General features: G+C 44.5%; 1 protein-coding gene and 1 long non-coding RNA gene across 3 annotated transcripts; one reads left to right on the forward strand and one right to left on the reverse strand.

Annotated features, from left to right (window-relative positions):
• Window positions 1-34: 34 nt before the first annotated feature.
• On the forward strand, window positions 35-5,892 carry LOC130544349 (uncharacterized). Its single transcript, XR_008960569.1, has 2 exons — window positions 35-264; window positions 3,277-5,892. It is a non-coding gene; the product is annotated as an uncharacterized LOC130544349 (long non-coding RNA).
• Window positions 4,967-22,186, reverse strand: KDELR2 (KDEL endoplasmic reticulum protein retention receptor 2). Of its 2 annotated transcripts, XM_026516290.4 has the most exons (5): window positions 21,944-22,186; window positions 13,209-13,309; window positions 9,730-9,888; window positions 8,453-8,705; window positions 4,967-7,045 (listed from the first exon to the last, which is right to left on the reverse strand). In XM_026516290.4, exons 1-5 carry the CDS (start codon window positions 22,032-22,034, stop codon window positions 7,011-7,013), a joined length of 639 nt encoding a protein of 212 aa, XP_026372075.1. In that variant the 5' UTR covers window positions 22,035-22,186; the 3' UTR covers window positions 4,967-7,010. The 2 variants fall into 2 exon arrangements, with proteins under 2 accessions (XP_026372075.1, XP_026372077.1); XM_026516292.4 differs by lacking the exon at window positions 8,453-8,705 and having other exon boundaries at window positions 21,944-22,170.
• Window positions 22,187-22,302: the final 116 nt, after the last annotated feature.

A 22,302-nucleotide genomic window follows, 5' to 3' on the forward strand; every position in this document is an offset into this window, starting at 1 on the left:
CTGCGCCGAGGCGCTGACCCGGAAGGCGCTGGTCGGCGTGCTAGCTGTTTCGCACGTGTGCGACGTCAGTTCTGATAATATTCGCGTTTTGTAGTTAAGGACTCTTCGGGGCCCGGAGGAATGAGCACCCCCAGAGATCCACGGGTGTTAACGGCGGATCTGGGGCTGCTTCCTGGTCTGTGGGCCTCCAAGCATGTGACGAAGTTCACTCTCGCTGCCCCCCGCGTTCAGGAATGCCGCGTTAGGACGCCTTTCGAGTTCAAGGTCTGAAATCACCCGGCAGCTTGGGGCTGGGGCGTGGGGAAGAACGTGGTCCTCAGAGCCTACGGCACTGAGCACTTAGCACCTCCACTCTGCCGCACTCTGGTCCGAGCCCCCTTCGTCTGGTGCCTACCCGGGTCTCCCCGCTGCGCTCTCCCGTTCTGCCCTTCTTCTCCCCCCGCCCTCCAGTGCATTTCCCCTGTAGAGCCGAGGCGACTTTGTTGAACCGTCAGAGCAGGCCCGTCCTCCGCTTAGGATCTTGCAAGGCTGCATTTTGTGCGTGAGATTGATTCCAATCTCCTCCGCTACCCCAACCCCGAAAGGCTTTTCCCTGGCAGTCACACAGCACAAGTCTGTCAATGCGAGTTTCTCTGGCTTCCTGGGTTTGGGTTACCATTCACTCCACCCCACTGCCTGCCGACCCCCGCCCCCCCTCCCATACATCAAGCTCATTCTTGCCCCAGGACTTTTACATTCTGTTTCCTCCCCAGTTATTTCCATGTCTCTGTCTCAGATCATTCAGGCCTCAGCTCAAGTGCCCCGGTTTCAAAGAGGCCTTCCCTGGGCACCTTATGTAAACAGCACACACACCTGTTTCCATTCCCTCACTCTGCTTGTTTTCCTCCTGAAACTTAATCACTCCCTGACATTGTACCACGTTTATTACCTCTCTCCTCCTACCTCTCTCTTATTTTGAAACAATTTACCTTGTCCGTCTTGTTCACTGCTATGCACATAATAGAGCAAATTACAGGCACTTACTAAATACTTGATGAACGAATAAACAAACTCATTGAATGTCAAGGTTTTCTAAGTCTGAAGTTCCTTCAGGGATCTGCTACAGGGCAGGATTTCAGAGTTAAAAATAATATCTAAATGATATTGATGGTTGTGGAAATCATACGTGGAATTGTAGATGGGGAAGTTACAAAGTTTCTATAGAAAAGAGAACCATTCGTTATAAAATAAGTATTCATTGGGTACTTGGTGTGGCCAGAAGTGACTTAATCAGAGGCGTCAGGGAAGACTTCCCTGAAGAAGATAATAAAACGAGATCTGGAGGAAAAATAGGAATTCAGTGGAAGAGAGTGATTCAGAAGCTAGAGAGCTGTGCCTATGATCTGAATATTCTCAAATGTAATAGTTCCCTTTTGAAAACGGGATTTGTAAGGCTTAGTAATAAGATAATTCTTCTATATAAGCTTTTTTGTTAGGAAAGATAAAGAAGATACTGATGACTTAATGTTAGGAACAAAAACTATGGTTTCGAAGAGGTAAATTTAAAAAAAATGTGTTTTGTATAGTTGTTGGGTTTTTTTGGTTTTTTTTAGATTTATTTATTTATGGGGTGGTGGGAAGAGGCAGGAGGAGAAGGAGAGAGAATCCAAGGAGACTGCTCTGAGTGCAGAGCCCCACAGGGGGCTCAATTTCAGAAGCCTGAGATCACAACCTGAGCCGAAACCAAGAGTCAGGCACTTAACTGACTGAGCCGCCCAGGCGCCCCTGTATTTGGTATAGTTCTAATCTCTACAAGTATATTTTGCCATTTCCTTGTAACATTATTCCATTGGTTGAATTAGCGCTATTTTAAAACATTATTCCATCATGTGGGTATCTCATACAAAGCATATTAATTCCCTTATTTTAGACAAGTTTTTCAATTGTCTGCTATTAAAAATAGCTTTTTTATTTTTTTTATTTTTTTTATTTTTTTTTTTAAAGATTTTATTTATTTATGTGACAGAGAGACAGCCAGCGAGAGAGGGAACACAACAGGGGAGAGGGAGAGGAAGAAGCAGGCTCCCAGCCAAGGAGCCCGATGTGGGACTCGATCCCGGAACGCCAGGATCACGCCCTGAGCTGAAGGCAGACGCTTAACGACTGCGCTACCCAGGTGCCCCAAAAATAGCTTTTTTATAAAAAATAGATCTTTTGGGGAGCCTGGTTGGCTCAGCCTGTTGAGCGTCTGTCTTCAGCTCAGGTCATGATCCCGGGGTCCTGGGATCCAGCCCATGTCAGGCTCCTTGCTCAGCGGGGAGTCTGCTTCTCTCTCTCCCTCAGCTCCTCCCCACTGCTCATGCTCTCTCTCTTTCTCAAATAAATAAATAAAACCTTTGAATAAACAAAAATTTAAAAATAGATCTTTTTAAGAATATTTATCTTTAAAAATAACTACAGTTGATCCTTGAACGTTGTGGGGGTTAGGGGTGCCGACCCCATACAACTGAAAATCCAAGTATAACTTTTGACTTCCCCCAAATTTAACCAATAGCTTACTGTTGACTGGAAGCCTTACCAATAACAGTTGATTAACACATATTTTGTATGTCATATGTAGCATATACTGTATCCTTCTTTTTTTTTAAGATTTTATTCGTTTGAGACAGAGCAAGCACAAGGAGGGGGTAGGGGCTGAGGGACAGGGAGAAGCAGGCTCCCGGCTGAGCTGGGAGCCCCACATGGGGCTTGATCCCAGGACCCCTGGGATCATGACCTGAGCCAAAGGCAGACACTTAACCGACTGAGCCACCCAGCTGCCCCTACATACCATATTCTTGTAATAAGGTAAGCTGGAGAAAAGAATATGATTAAGAAAATCATAAGGAAGAGAAAATACATTTACAGTTCTGTATTGTATTTATGGAAAATAATCTGCCTAGAAGTGGCCCCAGGCAGTTCAAACCCATGTTGTTCAGGGTCAACTGTATTTCCTACTTCCAAAATGAAATATCCAAGTCAAAGCACAGCTCTTGAAAAGGTAAATGGGCCATCATGACTTTTTTTTTTTTTTAAGATTTTATTTATTTATTCGACAGAGATAGAGACAGTCAGCGAGAGAGGGAACACAAGCAGGGGGAGTGGGAGAGGAAGAAGCAGGCTCATAGCAGAGGAGCCTGATGTGGGGCTCGATCCCAGAACGCCGGGATCACGCCCTGAGCCAAAGGCAGACGCTTAACCGCTGTGCCACCCAGGCGCCCCTTTCATGACTTTTTTTTAAATGATGAAAATTTTCAGATACAGAGAAGATGCCTGACACCTAAGGATCTACCATCCAGCTGTAACAAGAGATAACAACACCCTGCTCCATCTTGAATTTTGGAGGAAAATTTGGAGGAAAAAAAAATCTTTGGTATCTTTCTCTGCTTGTTCTTTCAGGTTAATTTCACTATGTATTTGCAAAATGCACTAGGTATTCTTCAGAGACTTTCTTGGCTTTTTCATTTTACCTTCATATTAACTTGGAGAAACCGTAATCTTTACTCTTTTATTTTTCCAAATCAATCGGTTCATTTCCTCCCCTATTTCTCCCTTTGGGACTTAATTTTCTTTGGTTTGAGAAAATGCCTGTGTCCTGAGTAAAGTTAATATCCTCGTATTTAGTCTTTTCAGGTGGGGGCAGGGCATTGTTAGCCAGGTGATCTTTCAAGAAATTGGATAGTTGTTTCTCTAAGCCCTTCTTTACAGCCCCGGGATCTTCAGTTCTCAGAATTCAAAGTAAACAAGTGCCTTTTTTCATTTCAGGGCGCACCAGTTTCCCTATTACCCAATCATTTATTCTTAGATCCCTTATTAGAGGAATAAATACATTTCGTATTTCCATTCTGTTTTGGTAACAGAGTCAAATGTAGTGTAGCACTTGCCTAGAGACTCTCACCTTTCCAGTGCCCAAGGGGAAATTAGTGGTAGAGACCTGGAGCATCTTAGTATTACACAAAAGTATCCCTGTCATTGTTTAAAGCATTAGTGCTGTATTATGCTGCACTTGCTTTTAAATTGCAGGGGTAAGAAGGAATGGTTTCAGAACTCGAGCCCACAGCACCCACACAAGACCCCACGGACAAAGGCTAGCTCAGAGGGGTGAAGGAGCGCTGCCCGTACTGAGCAGAGCGAGGGTTCCTTGCTAATTCCACATTCAGTCACTAGAGGGCGAAGCGCACAGGAAAAACCCCACCTGGAGCCCCAGTCCAATCAACCTCAGTAGAATTCACTCAGGGGCTTCGGGAAGGTACCAGGCAGTCTCTACAGATGCACTGCTCTCCCAAGGGCAAAACTGACCAATAGCATCAAGCAGGCGACAGGGACTCCTGCCAGAAGTCGTTTCCAGCCAGCTTTCGAGTCAGCTGTCCCAAACTAAGCACAGGGGGAGGGAAAAAGGGGTCACACCGGTGCTGAGCACTTCATGTGTGTGCATCAAGCTCGAATCTGACTTCACTAACGGGCTCATTCATGCCTCACAAAACTGTGGCGGGAGTCTCTGCAGGTAACTGAGGGAGATGGAGACTCACGTTAAATCCAGGGTCACGGAGCTAGAGTGTGAGGAGTGACCCCGAAGTTGTGCTTTCCTTACTCAGGGTTCCCACCAACCACTCATGACTCCTATTGAAACAAAATCTTTGCTTGGCCTTTCCAAGAAGTCGTCCAGCCTAGTGGCATCTTTGGAAAGGCTGGGCTGGATCTGCTCCCAAGGCCTTCCCCCTGCAGCCTTTTCTTTCCCCCTCACCTATTTCTCTGCTTACTCCTCTCTTGACCAGCCTGCAAGGAAGCAGGAAACATTATTCTGACACTGTGATTTTACTGGATGGGGAATGGATTGGTGTCTGTAAGCAGCCAACAGCCCACTTAGTAGGTAAATTTGTTAATTTTATTTCTCTTCATGCTTTCATTAAAGAAAATTCACACGAATAAAACAGCTGGATAAAAAATATTAATTACCTGATAACCTTTATTGGAGAAGTAAAAGGAACTTTGAAACAGTGCTCTGTAAGGCGCATCATACAAGGCCTTTGTTTCCTATGTGTGTGAGGACGCTGCCCCAGTCCCGCACTCCTACTCAGCCACAGTATTTATTAAGATGTCATCCTGGTTGGCCACGAAATGGTGGTAACATCTTAGCCAGTTTTAATTTTACGTGGGCCGAATGACTAGAGAAGACACTGATACTTCCGGAGACGAGGTCCTAGACCCTTGTCGTCTGCATTGTGCTCTCCCACAATGATCCCAGCTTGTGTTTAATTTACATGCACAGAAACAGTGTGAGCCCCCCACCCCGCCCCCAGCGTGGGCAGCAGTCTGCTCCACTTACGCCGAGATTTCCCACCCTTCCTCCACGCTCTCAGAATCTTCCAAAGAGGATGAAAACAGAAACTAAACCAAGACTAGAATGCTGGGAAGATACAGATACACAAAAGGACAACCATGAGGCATGGCGGGGGGGAGGGGGTGCACACAAGATGAGAGATCAAGACAAGAGGTTCAACTATGCAGGCACACTGCCAATTTAGAAAGATGTTAAGAGACACACTAGATAAAAATAAAACCCATCTAGCTCCCTTCTTCCACAAGATATTTTAATGCAGCAAGCAAAAATACTACATCCTTCTTGTAGTAAGCACTGTTAGTATTCAACACTTCAACATTTACGGGGCATCACATAAACACAAAGTCATGTGCTTTTGCACAAATCAAAAAAATGTAGCAAATCAATAAAATGGCAAAATCAGGAGGAAAAATTCCAATTTTCCCTTAAAATTTGGAAAGTTTTAGATTAATTCGTGGACAATAAACGTTTGCGGCCCTATATAGAGCTTTTGTTGCCAATTGAAAAATGAAAAAATCATCCTGACATAGGATGTTCCAAAAGCCTAATTCACAAAAAAAAAAAAAGGGCAATTTATTCCACATTTAATAAAATGTTTATTTAGGATGGAAACACAAGATAAATCATGCAAGAGCTCAGTAAAAACAAAACAAAAACAAAAATCAAAGAGTATAAGGCATAGCAACTGGTGCTGCCAATTAAGAAACAAACGTAAATCATCTTACTACCCGAAAGTGATATGAAATACCATTTGGATCTAAGCGCGGACATGGTTGTAGTAATCTTTTGGAACTGTAAATTAAAGTGACAGGTGACTAACCTGTGTTCCATTCCTCAGAGGAACAGAGTCCTAGATCCAACATAATCATTAATGTCCCTCACATCCCACATTCAGATGGCAAGCAGCCCAGAACCCCTGCCCACTGAGTTCTCGGACACCCTGGGACAGCCTCAAACTCACTCTTCTTAGCAGGAGAGCGGGGCAGGCACCTCTGGTGACACTTAAACGAGACTCCATCTACATTCGGAATCTGAAAATTTTGGTATTGAAAACCATAAGCTTGCGAGTCATCCTTGCCAGCCTTACATGTAGTGTTGTGATGTCCAAGGAAGGATTTCCACATTGGGTGTTCGGAAGAGTTTTGAACAAAGACCAAATTGAACATAGTGTCTCAGATTTCAAACAAATGTAACTCATCTTTTGGCAAAAAATAAATATAGTGGAATGCAAGTTTGATAGATGGAAGAATATATAATCTACCAACGGTCAAGGAGTACAATTTCATTGCAGACACAAAGAATCAACAGTTTCAAAGAATTTAAAAAAAAAAAACTGTGCACTTACTCCTCACAAAATCCTCACTTTTGGAACTACCCCAACTGAAGCTACACACTGAATTTATTCATACAGCATTAAGTTTCTTTGTGTAAAAAAATCTTTGTACATAGTAATAAAAAAAGATAAGGCAAGATGCATTAAACAGAAACCTTCTGGTTCTTTTCCTCTGGGTTCTTACAGAGCCACTGATGACGATCTGCAACAGAAGAGTTACGTTTCTGATTTTCCGTATCAAGCATCTTGTGCCTTTGCTGTGGTAAGAATTCTGTCCGAGCACCCTGAAGGACAGATGCTGGCGATGGTCTTTGGCACTTACGCTGGCAGACTGAGCTTCTTTCCCTTGAGTACTAGAATGTTCAAAAGAGAGGAAGAGAAAACAAAAGGTTACTGGTATTGACAAGTTTAGAGTTTCCTTCTTCCTGTTCCTAGAGGTCTGTCACACTCAAGACACTACAGAGCAAGGTACGAGGAAACAAGTCTTTGGCACCAAGAATCACTGGATTTCAGTGTCAATAAACTCTGAACTATGAGTATGTCATGCACACATATACTGGAATTTTCATGTACCTTGATGTCATAGCAACTGAATTCTTAGATCTAACTTAAGAATTAAATACAAATTCGACTGAAATTGTCACTAAATTTACAATAGCATTTTCTTATCCTTACTTTCCCCCCTATCAACATATAGTAAAATGGAACTGTTAATATGCACAGAGGCCTATGAAATTTTGGATGTTAAAAAAGAGAGAAGATATATATGCCCTTGTAGCTAGCAATTCCACCGTTAGGCGCTATAACGGTATAGCAAGAGTTCTTAGCCTGAGTCTGTGGTTAGGTTTCAGGGGCTCCTGAATCCCCTAAAACTATATGCATACATTTGTGTGCACATGCATTAATACGCCTTTTTTTTTTTTTAACAAGGACCACAGTTTTCATCAGATTTTTGTGACGTTCATTTGTCCTATATCCATGTAAATGTGAAAATATACATATACAAGGATACTGACTTAAGCACTGTTTTGTTGTGTTTTTGTTTTTTTGAGAGAGAGAGAGAGAGAGAGCTAGATGGTTGGGGGCAGAGGGAATGTTCAGCAGGCTCCAAGCTCAGCGCAGAGCCCAACTTGGGGCTCGATCTAATGACCCTGAGATCATGAGCTAAGCCAAAGTGAAGAGCTGGACGCTTAACCAACTAAGGCCCCCAGACGCCACAAGCACTGGATTTTAATAGCAGCAAATTAGCAACAGCCTGAATAACCATGAACAGGGGGCTAAGTAAGGAAATTATGGTAATACACATAGTGAAATACTCTACGGCTACTGAAAACTATGTAGATTTCTATCTACTGACTTGAAAAAATGCGAATGGGGGAAAGAAACAGATTACAGAACAGCATGTATAGTTTAACTCGTGTATCTGTGTATATGCATAAACCTATCTGGAAACATTTATTGAAACATTAACTATGATCATCTCTGCGTGGTAGGGTTTCAGGTGATTGTTTTCAGAATTACAAAAGCTGATTAAATTTCTCACAATAAAACATGCTATTATAGAAAAACAATAAAGCTACAGAAAAGAAAAAAAGGCTGAAAATCCTGACCCAGAATTTTATTTGACAGTCAGTTAAAATGTTTTCCTGAAACCAGTTGTGCTTGACGAGCTAGTGCCAGATTAGGAGCGTGCTGGGCCAGGGAGCACCTAAAAACACACGGCTGTAGGAGCAAAGCAGGGAGGAGGCAGCCCGAGGTACCTTTTGTAATGTACAAGTAGAAGAAGTCGCAGTAGAGAATAGTCTGGACGACGCCGGCCACCACAGCAATGAGGTCAAAGAAGCCCTCGAAGTAGAAGCGCCAGATCCAGTTGACCAGATACAGAGCGCGGTAGAGGCCCAGGAAGAACAGGTAGTGGGTGGTGATGGTCTCCGCCTCCCCTGTCTTGCTGATCATGAAGAGCTGAGGAAGGATGGCCACTGATTCCAGATAGATGGAGAAGGTCCACAAAATCTGTAAGGGAAACCACAGGCTTCAGTCAACGCCCGGTACCCACCGCATGGTCACAGGAAATACTCCTGCTTTACTGTGGAGCAGCACGAAGAGGGAGGAGTCTGGGCATCGGAGCACAAAACAGCAGCTCAGCGATGGACTAAGTCACAGAAACGTGAGCTACACTGAAGAGGCATGACGTTCCCAATGACAAGCTGGGTAACCCAGACACCTCTGCCTCTGTGAATTTTCCTTACCCATCTCTCCAACATCTTCCCGGTACAATCTTCTGTGAATCTACATATGTGTTTCTCCCGGGTAAGCTTGTCCCACTCCGAATCTAGGGTGCTCTCTGCCAGGGTGCACGGGCTAACAGCCCGGGCCTTCTACTCTCCACTGCTGCTTTTCCTTACGAGTTGGTCTCCTTCGCAGACTATCTCAATATTTTCATCATCTTTCTTAGTCTTGGGGCTTTCTTAGTGTGGTTAAATCAAAAGGTTAAGTAACGGGAATCGTCATTCTGCACTCTGCCCAACTTGATCCACGCTGACGACAGGAGGCCTTGCAGGTAGCCCTGGGAGTGTTCCGAATCCACGAGCAGTGGCTTCCCCAGGACGCTAAGCGAAGGGCGAGGCACCCAGGAGTGCAGGGCACCATGCAAACCACCTTTCCTCAACACCCGCAGGGTAGCAACACTGCCTAGGGGATTTGCACACAGTATCATCGTGCAACACCCCTCCGAGAAGAGGAAACAAAGCTGGGTCAGAGCGCAGAGAAGACCGTGTTCTTCAAGCACTTGGACAAGCAAGGCACTGTGTTTGCTACCACAGAAGCCTGGTTTATTCTCTAGAGGAAAATCCGGCAATCGTCCGTCAGCAGACGCCCGAATACCTGGGGGCTCAATTCCTGTCTGTGATTTATTTACACCAAATAGTGTACGCTGTGCCAGAAGCCTGCCAAACACACCAACCAACCGACCAACCAACCAGAACCACCCACATTATCTGCAAACACATCTGTTTCCCTACATAACCTCTTAACTAACCTCCAGAGGAGAGAAATCATGATTGACTAGAAAGGAGAGGCCTCCCACAGGGACCACCAGAAACTCCACTCGGAAGGTATCATGATTTCCATCGTAGGTCGCCTTGAACTTCATGTAGATCAGGTATACCGTGGCATAGGAGCAGGCAATGTAGATGAGCTAAGGACAGAAGCAAAGCACCAGGTCACCCCCACTCCACAACGGCTCCAACTCCCTTGGCTTCCCACATCATGCATATGCTCACAAAAGCAAGACTGTTTTCCTTAGCTTCTTCATTTTGAAAGTTAAATACAATACAGTTCACTTCTGGGGAGTATATAGTTCTACCAGTCATATAACCACCACCACAATCGAGACACAGAACAGTCCTATCATGTGACCCCCCCCCAAAAAAAACCTCCCTCATGCTGCCCCTTTGCGCTCAAGCCCTTCCCCATGGCCCAACCTCTGGCGATAACTGATCTATTCTTCTTTTTTTGGGGGGGGGGGGGCGGGAAACTGATGTATTCTTGGTCCCTGCAGTTTTCCAGAATACCAAATAAATGGAATCATATAGTATGTCCCCCTAAATCTGGCTTCTTTCAAGTACCATACTGCATTCTCGATCCAACCATGTTGTTGTGTGTATTAACAACTGGTTCCTTTTTGCTGCCGAGGAGCAGCTCACTGGATGGGTGTACCAGTGTGTTCATCACGCGCTAGCTTCAGGACGGTGGGGTGCTGCCAGCTTGGGGGACGGTAGATAAAGCTGCTATGAGCATTTACGTACAGCCATTTCTATGAACCTAACTTTTCACTTCTCTTGGGTAAATACCTGGGAATGGGATTGCTGGATCGTATGCTAAAAGTGTACCTTTAACTTTATGAGAAACTGCCAAAGAATGTATTTTTAATCTCACTTTAAACTATAAGATAGCAGCCTAAGGAAAAAAAAAAAAAAGAACATGAAGTTCAATGCAGTTCAAAACCAGTGCCCCTGCCTCCAGCATGAGGCTTTCTTAGCTTGTGCCTTTCTTTTCTCTTTTTTTCCCCCAAGACGTATATATCTATCTGAGAGAGCGAGAGAGAAAGAGGGGAGGGGCAGAGGGAAAGAATCTTGAGACGCTGCACCAGGCAGACACCTCAATCCCGCGACCCATGCGATCATGACCTGGGCTGAAACCAAGAGTTAGAGGATGAACTGACCGAGCCACCCAGGGGCCCCTAGCGAGTGTTTTTCTAAAGAGAAGATACAACGGAGCTCACATTTAACTTCACAAGGATCATTTTTACTTACATTGTGTTACTTTAACACAGAACATTCAGAGCATTTCTATGAAATTCTGTCTGGTAGCATACCAAAAGCAAAACCAAAAGTAAGGGATAACTTGTCAAAAATGCCGCCTACAAGGGAGCTCATATAGCAGTACAGCTGTTCAAAGACTTACAATCAAGTTATGTTCTTTCACATTCAAAAGGTCAAACACCATATAGCTATGTGACCCAAAAGAAAAGTCTGTTATTCTGAAATTATAGCAATTTTCAGAATGCAGAATTTTAGGCCCAAGAAGCAAAGGGCAGGTTTAGCCTCTGAATGGAAACAAGTGGGATATCAGTTGGGCTACCCGGTACTACCGAAGAAAACATCTGGGCAAACGACTTATTAGGAAAATGAGAGCAATCATCAAGCCCTCATAGGCTTAAAAACAAAACAAAGACACTAAACTATCCCTGGCACCTCATCATGAAGTTATATTTGCAAATAAATAGTTGACAAGGTATTAAAATTGTTGGTCATACCCATATACCAAACCACCAAAAAAAAAAAAAATCAAGATTAATATCTTATATTGTTGGAGTTCTCTCCACATACAAATATATGTGTACATGTATATGAATAAAATAACATATAATCTACATGTATCAACAAAATATATATACATTTATACACAGAATCGCCACACAACATCCGGCCAAGGCACGTGGTAGCCGGGGGTCCCTCCGCAGCGCCGGGAACACAGCCAGCCAAGATTCTGCCCGTAAAGGCTTGCGCAGCAACGGGGCCAAGCAGCTGCTTTTCCTCCTCTCACCTGTGCTTGGCATTTAAAGTCAAAGCAATAAGCACATAAAACTTGGCTCCCACTCCTCTGATTTTCAGGATATGCTTGGAAACTAGAACCAAGCAAGGATTCTTCTGAAAGCCAGGATCCTGAGGGGCACGGAGGAGGAGTCTTGCTCACACGCTTGTAATACCTGTAGTTTTAACTTACCTGGACGACAAGCAGGGACCTAACCGTTTTAAGTAAGCTAATTATTTCCTGAACCAAGGCTCTGGTCACTTAGTGATGAAGAATGAATCGATTATAGGTAATTCAAATTTGTTTCTTAGTAAAGACCACAGACCCAAATATGGCTTTATCTACTGTGACCTGTACCACCCCAATAGACTTCCGATTAAACATGACTTCCTCAGGTGTGTCAGTAATCAAGCGCCTACAACACTGCCCCGCACGCAGGTGCTCGGTAAGCTATGGAGAACGAATGAAGGAAAGAAATGAGACTCCTGTTGCACACCCTCAGAGCCCCATACTTCTCCATCACAGCACCCATCGCAAGCCGCCGTCAGTCACTGAGTATTGGGATGATCGGTCTACTCTTGCCAACCAGACACTAAGTCTTCTGCTTGTTTTCGGCCCTGTCCTCAGAGCGAGGGAAGTGCCCGGCGCTGTGGGTATTCAGTAAGTGTAAGTGCAATGACTGCGTGAAACCGAGGCCTTGGCAAGCAGGAAGCACGCACCCCCAAAGGCCCACAAGATGTGAGGTGGTACACGAACACCTTGCATTTTAATAATTACACATTTGTTTTCATGTGGATTCGGAAAAGGTAGGACACTGAAGCCATGGATACTAACGCTTAGGACAAGTTAAAAGGTTTTAAAAACATGTTAAGCAAATTATGGTACAGATGCTATTTAGGCATGGAAAGAGTAATAAAGATGGCACACAAGTTAACGAAACATAGACTTAGCAGGAAAAGAAAGAAAAGAAGTAGAAGCCTACACATAATTCCTCCCACAACAGCAAAACGAGATATTGCAGCGAGGAGCCCTGGCTTTCATTCCTTGTTCTGAATCAACCTGCCGGGTTTCCCCGGGAGTCTGTAATTTCCCACTGCTTGAAAACATAATAGTTATCCCTCTTTCTTATGGGGTTATCAAGAGCTTTAGAAGTTTATCATACTCAAGGAATTTAAGATGAAAAAATCTCGAATTGCAAAACACTTTAATTAAACAGATACTCCTCTGAAACAGAAAATGTACTTAATGATAACGCTATTCCCATTTCTATGTACGAGGTGGTCTAAAAGTGCTTAGCTCAAGAACAGCATGTTTAGACGTTATTCTAGAAGATGTCTAAGTACACAACTGATACAAACTTAACAGTTTCCATAGGCCTGTGAATGATGGATAAAATGCATCCCATTGGATGCCATACCATACCTTCATAGATGTATTATATAATGAAATAAATGAAGTAAAAAGATCCAGGTAACGAGTTGTGAAGACCAGTGCAAAGAGAAGCTGGCTTTTTCCAGAAATACCTGAAGAAACAAAAGGAAAGTATTAGAAAAGCCTCTCTTAGAGAAGCCGAATGCTTCCCGCGGAGAACACCGCAGGAAGTGCAGATTCCGAAAGTGGGCTCCAGGGTCAAAGGCTGATGTTTGCGATGACTCCATGAATGAGAGCAGCTATAGTTTTCCTTTCACTTAACATTCTTGAGCGCGCTCCTTCGGGGAGGCTCTAGCAGTCTTATCGTGCTGGGTGACTACGGGAAAGTGCCTTCATTATGCCGGCACCAGTATACCAGGATGTACTGCTCAAATGAATATTTTTCTTTTTTTTAAAAGAAGATTTTATTTATTTATTTGAGAGAGAGAGTACAAGTGGGGGAGGAGCAGAGGGAGAGGGACCAAGCAGACTCTGCCCTGAGCGCGGAGCCTGACTCGGGGCTCAATCTCACGACACCATCATGACCTGAACTGAAATCAAGAGTTGGATGCTTCCCCGACTGAGCCACCGAAGTGCCCCTGAACATTGTATTTTTCAAATATATACTTTAGGTAAGAATTATTTCACTAATTCTGCTGGTATTTAGTGTTATAACCTGTCTGCTACCTTCAGCATCTTTCTTTCCACTTTCAAACAATGTATCTCCCGGTGACAAATCCTTCCTGGCCCCGGGGTCTAATCTGATTAAGGAGATGAGGGACGAGTGAGGAACACTGGCGCAGGGAAGAGTGAGGCAGGAAGAGTGAGCGCAGCAACCCCTGCAGCAGTGCTACGGCCTCCCAGGGTGACTTATTTTGTGAGGGCAGCATTTCTTGGACATGTTACGATTTTTAAAAATTCCATCTCTTAGAGTCATCCCACAGCCATAAAAATGTTGCTATGGATGCCATGGCAACAAGAGGGTGGGAACCTACTACTATAGTCAGTCCTCAAAAGCAGCAGTCTTTAAAACAAAAACAAAAACAAAAACACCAGAAAAACAAAACAAAAAAACCATCTTAAATCTGCTTCCACCTCCAACCACCAGTCCACCCCCAGAGCACTGCTGGGGTACGTGGAGACTCAGCTGTGGACGTGCTAAAGGTCACATAGCCTGTGTACTTTTCTGACATCTATATTTGGCCAAATATTTAGGTGACAAAGGATGTGAACTATGGGTTTCAGATGAACACTGAGCGAATTCATTAAGGAAACTGAATCTTACTACACGTCAGAACCCACCCAACCTTCCTCTATGTTGCAAACTTCACACCATTCAACATTTAAGCAAGCATGTATTTTGCAGAAATGTTGCTGCACCAAATTATTGGCAATACTCCTACGGAATGTGAAAATTACATTGTTTTTAAATGATATTTTACAAAACAATTTTGCAGCTTGTTGAAACTAAAAGCCTGGATGCAAGAATGTTACTTTCTACATATGAATAATTACAGTTCTAGTCTATTCGCAAAAATACCTAAACAGAACCTGAAGAAAAAGTTGACTCTCTCCTTCTGGATCCATCAATAGTAACCAATTTCAAGGGTCAAAGGTGGAGATACAGACAGTCTGCTCCTTTCAGTTTTCCCCAGTAATGGGGAGCTTTTTTTCTTATCAGAGATCAATGTTCCAAAGGAGAACAATGAGGCTGCCATTCACATAGAGACATGGGAGAGAGAGAAGACGAGATGAAGAGGAAAAGGATAGGGAACATGCAGTTCACATTTGATATTTGTTGAAGCTTTGTGAAAGAAATTCCCAGTTCCTTTCCCATCTGGTTCTTTCCAATATTTTAAATAAAAAATTATAGGGTACATACAAGCAAATTCGTTACAAATGGTTTATTCTAATGGAACTTTGGAAGCCAGATAGATTTGCAATTTTTCCTCATTTTCAGCATTCCTATACTAAAAATCCAGGACTATCATTATCGCTTTTACCAACCCCTCTAAGACCCAACTCACATACCAGTTCCTCTGAGAAGTCATCTTTGAAGACACCCTCCCTTGGTGCTGTTTATTCATTCAGCAAGGACATAATGGGAACTACTTCCCACCAGCTGCTGCCCTAGCTCCTATTATGGTCTTATGAAATACACTGCGATTATCTGGTTGCCTGTCTTCCTTCTTCCCCAACAGTCACTGAGATCTCCAAAGGTTGGGGTCATGTCTTAGCCATTTTGTATTCTCTGTGCTCACCACTGGGCCTGACACGCGGCAGGGCTAAGGAAATATCTGCTGAACGAATGAACAAAGGTCAAAAAAAAAAAGACAGAATTCATTTTATTTTCATGTCATAGGGTAAATTCTCACTTTGTGGTATTTCGGGATAACACTTCCGAAGAGTGTCTAAGTCATACTGTGTCTCTATGACTGTAAATAGGCAACATTCTGTGGGCTCTGCCCTAATTTACTGCCAACCAGAGGCTGGGAGAGCCCCCTAAGCAGGAGAGGAGCGAGAGACAGGCAGTATGTGGCCTGTAGCTTATCTTATGGTGCAGAATCCATGTAGGAACTGCCATGCTGGAAATCTAAGTGTGCCTATACAGTTCTACCCTATTTTTCCTGGTCTGGGATCCTGATTAGGAAGTAGCAGCTTCTTCCTTTAAGACGGAAAAATTGTCCTGTCTTCACAAGATGGTAGAGATCCCAGCTGAAGACAGAGAGGGCAGGCACAGGAATCTCCTTCCAGGGAAAGAACCTCCTGCAAAGCCTGAGGGGCTCCCACAGTCACTTTCTCCCTGTTCGGGATCAAAGCATGTGAAGGCTGGCAGGTAACAGGCTCTCAAGAATACTCATTCTAGGGGCGCCTGGATAGCGCAGTCATTAGGTGTCTTCCTTCGGCTCAGGGCGTGATCATCCCGGCATTCCGGGATCGAGTCCCATACCGGGCTCCTCTGCTGGGAGCCTGCTTCTTCCTCTCCCACTCCCCCGCTGTGTTCTTTCTCTCGCCGGCTGTCTCTCTGTCACATAAATAAATAAAAAAATCTTAAAAAAAAAAAAAAAAGAATACTCATTCTAAATGCTTCTGAAATGGCCATCCCAATACCAACTGCACCAAATATCCATATTAAGGAGTATGACATGTTAAATGGAAATCAGTCATTAAACCTAACACCATTGTCTTTTTCCATCGGGCCAAGTTAGGTTTAATAAAATCCTACAACTATACACTACAGTGTGTATTACTTTAAGTTATGCTGCAGGTTAAAAGTTGCATTTCTTATATTCCCAGTGGTTTACAGAACAGGATCCCTCGACCAAGCAGAAAAGCTTTCCATGAATTACTTTTGTCCTGGTAACAGCTGAGCTGCAACCAATCCCATAGGTTAGACCACCAGGACAGTCCGCACCGGCAACAAGGCAGCATTCGACAAGGGCCCCAGGCACCATGCTCCAACCCACTGTCCCTAAGGATGTGGATGCTCTCCTAAAGGCCATTAACTTTCCCTGGAACCAGCAGCCTAACAGTCAGGAACTGACTCGTAACACAACTCTTGTGACTTAAGGAAAAAGAGTCTCTGGAGCCAGACAGGCTGGGTTTAAGCTCAGCCCCTCAACATACGGGGTAAGCCTGGGCCCATTACAAACATTGCCCCCCCAACCACTTCACTTTCTGCATCTGTCAAATGGGGACAAATTATGACAACTGCCACCCTGCAAATGCTTGATAAATGACGGCTTTTACTATGTACTATTTTGCTGTTTTTTCTTGTTTTCAAAGAAATCCATGCTACTTAATTAAAAATTCCAACTGGGCTAAAATATATGGAATAAAACAAAAGGACCTTTTACGGGGCATATATGTTTGCCCCTTAAAATAGGGCCACAGAGTCTTTTGCTTTACAATTTTTTCTTTTCTTTTTTTTTTTTTTTTTTTTAAGATTTTATTTATTTGAGAGGGAGAACAAGAGAGAGCACAAGCAGGGGGAGCAGCAGAGGGAGAGGGAAAAGCAGGCTCCCCGCTGAGCAGGGAGCCTGATTCAGGGTTCGATCCCAGGACTCTGAGATCATGACCTGAACCAAAGGCAGATGCTTAACCAGCTGAGCCACGCAGGTGCCCCTACAATTTGCTTTTTTATCTTAACCTCTCAGATTTATCTTTCCCTGTTAAACTTCTAGCTCCTTCTTGTTAATGGCTGCATAGTGTTTCATAGTGTAACAATGCCACATTTGAGCAACCACTCCATTAACAGACATTTAGGTCGTTTACAACTTTTGTTTTTATGAATACTACACAAACATCTTTTTATCTATAAACAGTGTTTTGTAGTTGTTTAGGTACAAGGACATCTTTATACCTATAGATAGTTTATTTACATTTATGGCAATTTCTATGGTTCAGATCCCTTACAATTACTGGGATAAAATATATGAACATCAACTTTAAGTTCTTATCAGATTTTAAGTTCTTATCTAGATTTCCCCTAGAAAGGCTGTGCCAATTTTCATATTCACTAACACCAAATGAGAATGGCCTTTCACACCCTTACCTATGTTACATGTTATAAACCTCTTACTTTTCTCACCCAGTGAGGAAATGATGGTATGTATTGCTGTCTTACTGTCCGAGTTCCTAACTATTAGTGAGGCTGAGCATTCTTTCACGCTTAATGGGCCTTCTGTTATTCTTCTGTCAACTGCCAACTTTGTCCATTTTTCTAGCCTTTTTTTTTTTTTGTAGGAGTATTTTATTACGTATGTTAACTTTTTGTCACTTAGATATGTTATAGATTTTTTCTCAGTTTATTGTTTTTTAACTTTGATGACATTCTGAGTTAGCAAGTTAATTTGGGGAGATGAATCATCTTGCTTCCTTACCAGCCTATCTGGTCCTAGTCAGAACCACAGTTATGAAGATACATTCAGGTCATCTTCTACATTCATTAACAAAGTTTCAGACTTTTCTTCACAGAGGTCTTACATACACTTTGCTAGGAAGTCATGGGAACCTTCCCTGGGATCCTTCTAGCCACTTCACATACACAGGATTTAATGCCTAAAGGGTTTAATATTTAATACCCTCTATTTTTATCTTTTTATATGTATCTTATTATTTCAAGTAAATTGCAACTTTCTTGAAAGCAGAGACTTTGATAGCTTCAAGGTGCTGCTCCGAATTGTGTCCCCAGGGCCTTGGACACAACGGGTGGTCAATAGATGTTTGAGAGCAATGATTAGTCAACAGACTGGCACTCAAAAGAACAGAGGTGACAGCTGCTACAAAGAGGGAGCTGGGAATGTGATACAGTAACTTCCTGAAGTACTCAATGACCACAATAAAAGATGAGATTTTGTATTCAAAATTATAAGCTGTCCAATTATGAGAAATGCAGGGGACACTGGATGTTCCTGTCATGTTTGGAAAGATAAAAAGTCTACAACAAAACCTACATAACAACAGCTAACAACAATCAAAGCAATAGATGGGAGAGGAGAGGAGACTAGGAGAGGGCAGCTGGGAGTCATGGATCTCAAAAGGACTCCACTAGTAATTTAAGCACAACAGATATAGCACTATTAATAACTATCAGCCAGCCTACAGAAAAATGTTGCTAGAAAGTTATTCAACTACAAACCAGTGTTTGGGGGCGCCTGGGTGGCACAGCGCTTAGGCGTCTGCCTTCGGCTCAGGGCGTGATCCCGGCGATCTGGGATCGAGCCCCACATCGGGCTCTTCCACTATAAGCCTGCTTCTTCCTCTCCCACTCCCCCTGCTTGTGTTCCCTCTCTCGCCGGCTGTCTCTATCTCTGTCGAATAAATAAATAAAATCTTAAAAAAAAAAAAAAAACAAAACCAAGGTTTGTTCTCCCAAGGCTATCCAGGTCAGTGTTTAGGACAAGGATAAAGTGATAACCTGAGCGTACTGTAGATCCAGTTGCAATGACAGTTCAGGGATATGAGAAAGTCACATTTCATCTGCGCACCCCTTTGTAATGACAATAGCAGACAAAGACACAGAGAGCTAAACCAAGATCAGCTCTCCTGCCCCTACTTTAAAACAGGCCCTTTAAGGTGGCCATTCTCAAATTAGATGGTCAGGAAAACAGAATCTCCAGCTTCCTCATTACCCTGTCTCATCCCTTACCCTAAGAGAAAAAAAAGAAAAAGCCCCATGATTCTGGCAGCAGGCATGTTCAAAACAGGTGCCAAAATCCTAAACTGAACCCCAATACCAGTACTGTCAAAGTGAGAAACACAACCTGAACGCACAAGTCTCTTATTCCAGTTATTTGAGAAACTCATATCAAATTCTTACTCTTCCAAAAGCTTCTAAACAACTTTCATAATTTAGAATGGAAAAACAAAGTAACCAATCAAATTTAGCATTTAATTCTGAATAAATGATCTCGGCGGTTTTGATTTTTAAAAGGCTGGGAAATCTCATGTGTAAGAACTAAAATGATCCTAAGTCTGACAAAGAGAAGAATTTAAAAATGCCCTGTAACTACAGGTTAACTGTAGGAATATTTGACAAACACAGAGGAACTTAACTACTTATCTTATTATTTTGGCTGAAGTATTTTCTGTTTTCCTAAATGCTCCTAAATCTCCCAAATGAAGATAGTAAATATTAAAAAACAAATAAAACAGCAAACCCTCTGACTTTCTCTGTATTACTCAAGGTTCCCTTAAGAATTCTATACGTGGAGGTACACTAGCTTCTCCCCAACATCTTAGTTTAGATACGTATTTAAGAGACAGCATGCTTCAATACTTAAGGACTTGATAAGTCCTGGGGAATGTCATAATGACTATCGTCAATAACACTGTACTGTATTTAAAAACTGGTAAGAGAATAGATCTTAAAAGTTCTCATCACAAGAAAAAAATGGTTAACTGTGTGGTGATGGATGTTAACTAAACTTATTGTGATCATTGCACAATATGTACATATATCAAATCATTATGCTGCACACCTAAAACTAATACAATGTTATATGTCAATTATATCTCAATAAAGCGAGGGGTGGGGGTGGCTCAGGAGAACACATTTTCTGAGTGCAACGAAAAAGATGACCTAAACTACCGGTCTGACATCAAAGTTTAAACTAAAATTACTTAGGCCAAAATAGACAGATACTGATTCAAAATCCTTAACGGTGAGTTAGATTGCTCGTGTTTCAATCCTGGCTCTACCACTAATTTCCTCACCTCCCTTAAGGCTCAGTTCCCTCCTCTACAGAATGGGGACAACAGCACCTAGCTCTTATGATCATGTTAAAGACTAGGTGGAAAAAGCTACGCAAAGCCTTTAGTGCACTACCTAGTACACGGCAAGTGCTTAACTGTCAGCTATCACAATTGCTGCAACTGGAAATCTTACACCTGAATCTCTCAGAATATGTACAAAATGAGAGATCACCTCCATGCCAGACAACACTGGTTTCAGTACATGGACTTTGTAACATCCATTTTGACCGCTCAAAGGTCTCTTGTTTTTGCTTACTTCCTTGATCTCAGGTATGTTCTGGGGAGATAGGTGAGTCCTGAAGACAGCAGTCAGTGATGTGGGGTGTTACTCTAGATGTGGAAATTTTTAGAAACTGATAAGGGAAATGGGATCTCTGCCACCCAGGTCCATCTTTTACTGCCTCTGCAAAAATCAAGCTCTTCGAATTCAAAAGTTATTTCACTGAGGCCATGGCATCAAGAAGTTTAAAGACGACACTGCATTTCAACAAATCATTTAAAAATTTGCCCCTCTGAAGCTTTTAGGGTTAATGAAATGTAAACCTTCACAGCTATTATCTGGGAAAGATTTGTGCCACTGCCTCGCAGCAATGCATGCATGAAATGTGTACTCCAGAGGAGGGAGTCGCCAACTCACTGGTGACGTGGAGTGAGGAATTACAGGAGACCACACGAGACCTCAGCGGTACCCGGCGCCGCAGGTTTAAAAGAACCCGTTATTAGATGGAGGCGCTTAGAGTTCGACGAACTAGTTCATTTTTCAAAGCGGCACTGACTGTCCCCGAGAAATTCACTTAGGGGCCTCCTCACACCCCCTCCCGTGGAGGGCGTGATCCTGGACCCCAGAGCTGGGGTGAAGCCCACAGAACTCTAGGGTCAGGCCTGACCCTCCACCCTAATTTAAAGGCCAGTCCTCGAAGGGGCAGGGTAGGGAGCGGGGTGACCTACCCGCGCCCGCTCCACCTCCCGGGCTGGCCTGGCTGCCACGTCAGGCCCAGCGGGCCGCGATCCTGCCCATCCTCCTCCCTCCCGTCCCATTGATTCGCGGGCTGCCCGCACCTCCCGACCAGCAGCCCAGGCGCCCAGGCGCCCAGGCGCGCGGAGCTGCGCCCATGAGAGCCGAGGGCTGGGGGTGTGGGTGGGGGCAAGCCTGCCGGACTCCCCCGGCCCCCGCCCCATCCAAACTTTTCAGACAGAATAGGGCCCCGCGCAGTCTGGCTGGCGCCTCCCCCGCTCCGACGGCTCAAGTTCGGGAGCCGACCCAGCGCCGAGCTGGGCCCAGGGCCGCGACACCCCGCCCGGCCTGGGAGCCCACCCTGAGGGGCTGCAGGGTCCCCCCTGCCCCGCTGGGGCCGGCCGGCCGCCGGGCCGGCCGAGGGGGTGTGTCGGGCGCCGCAGGCCCGCTGGCCGTGGGGCGGCCGAGGTCGGCGGCTCCTCGGAGCGACCCGGCCTGGCGCCTGAGCCTCTCCGGGACCTGGCCAGCCGCTCACCGGCGCAGGAGCGCGTCTTCCAGATCTTCAGCAGCAGGATGACGATGGCCGCCAGGTGGGACAGATCCCCCGTCAGCCGGAAGATGTTCATGGCGGCGGCGGTCGGCGGGGCGGCCCGGGGCTCGGCAGCTCAGGCGGCGGTGGCGGCGGCGGCAGCCCCTGAGAGGAAGCGGCGAAGATGGCGAGAGCGGGCGCGACGTGGCCAGGGACGTGGCCGAACTGCCGGCGCGCGCGGGGCAGTCTGGGAGACGGGGGGGGGGGGGGGGCGCTGCCAGGCCCCGCCCCGACCCCGCCCCTTAAAGGGGCTGCGCCCAGAGCAGGCCCGGCCCGAAGCTCCGGCTCCGGAGCTTCCTCCCCAG

Source organism: Ursus arctos, unplaced genomic scaffold, assembly GCF_023065955.2.
Source record: "Ursus arctos isolate Adak ecotype North America unplaced genomic scaffold, UrsArc2.0 scaffold_2, whole genome shotgun sequence".
Classification (NCBI taxonomy): domain Eukaryota; kingdom Metazoa; phylum Chordata; class Mammalia; order Carnivora; family Ursidae; genus Ursus; species Ursus arctos.

Coding starts and splice junctions, on each gene's coding strand:
- KDELR2 (XM_026516290.4), bottom strand. CDS start 22,034: ATGAACATCTTCCGGCTGACGGGGGATCTGTCCCACCTGGCGGCCATC. Junction 13,310..21,943: donor GAAGACGCGCTCCTGCGCCG/GTGAGCGGCTGG, acceptor TTGTTTCTTCAG/GTATTTCTGGAAAAAGCCAG. Junction 7,046..8,452: donor CTACTTGTACATTACAAAAG/GTACCTCGGGCT, acceptor TGAACATTCTAG/TACTCAAGGGAAAGAAGCTC.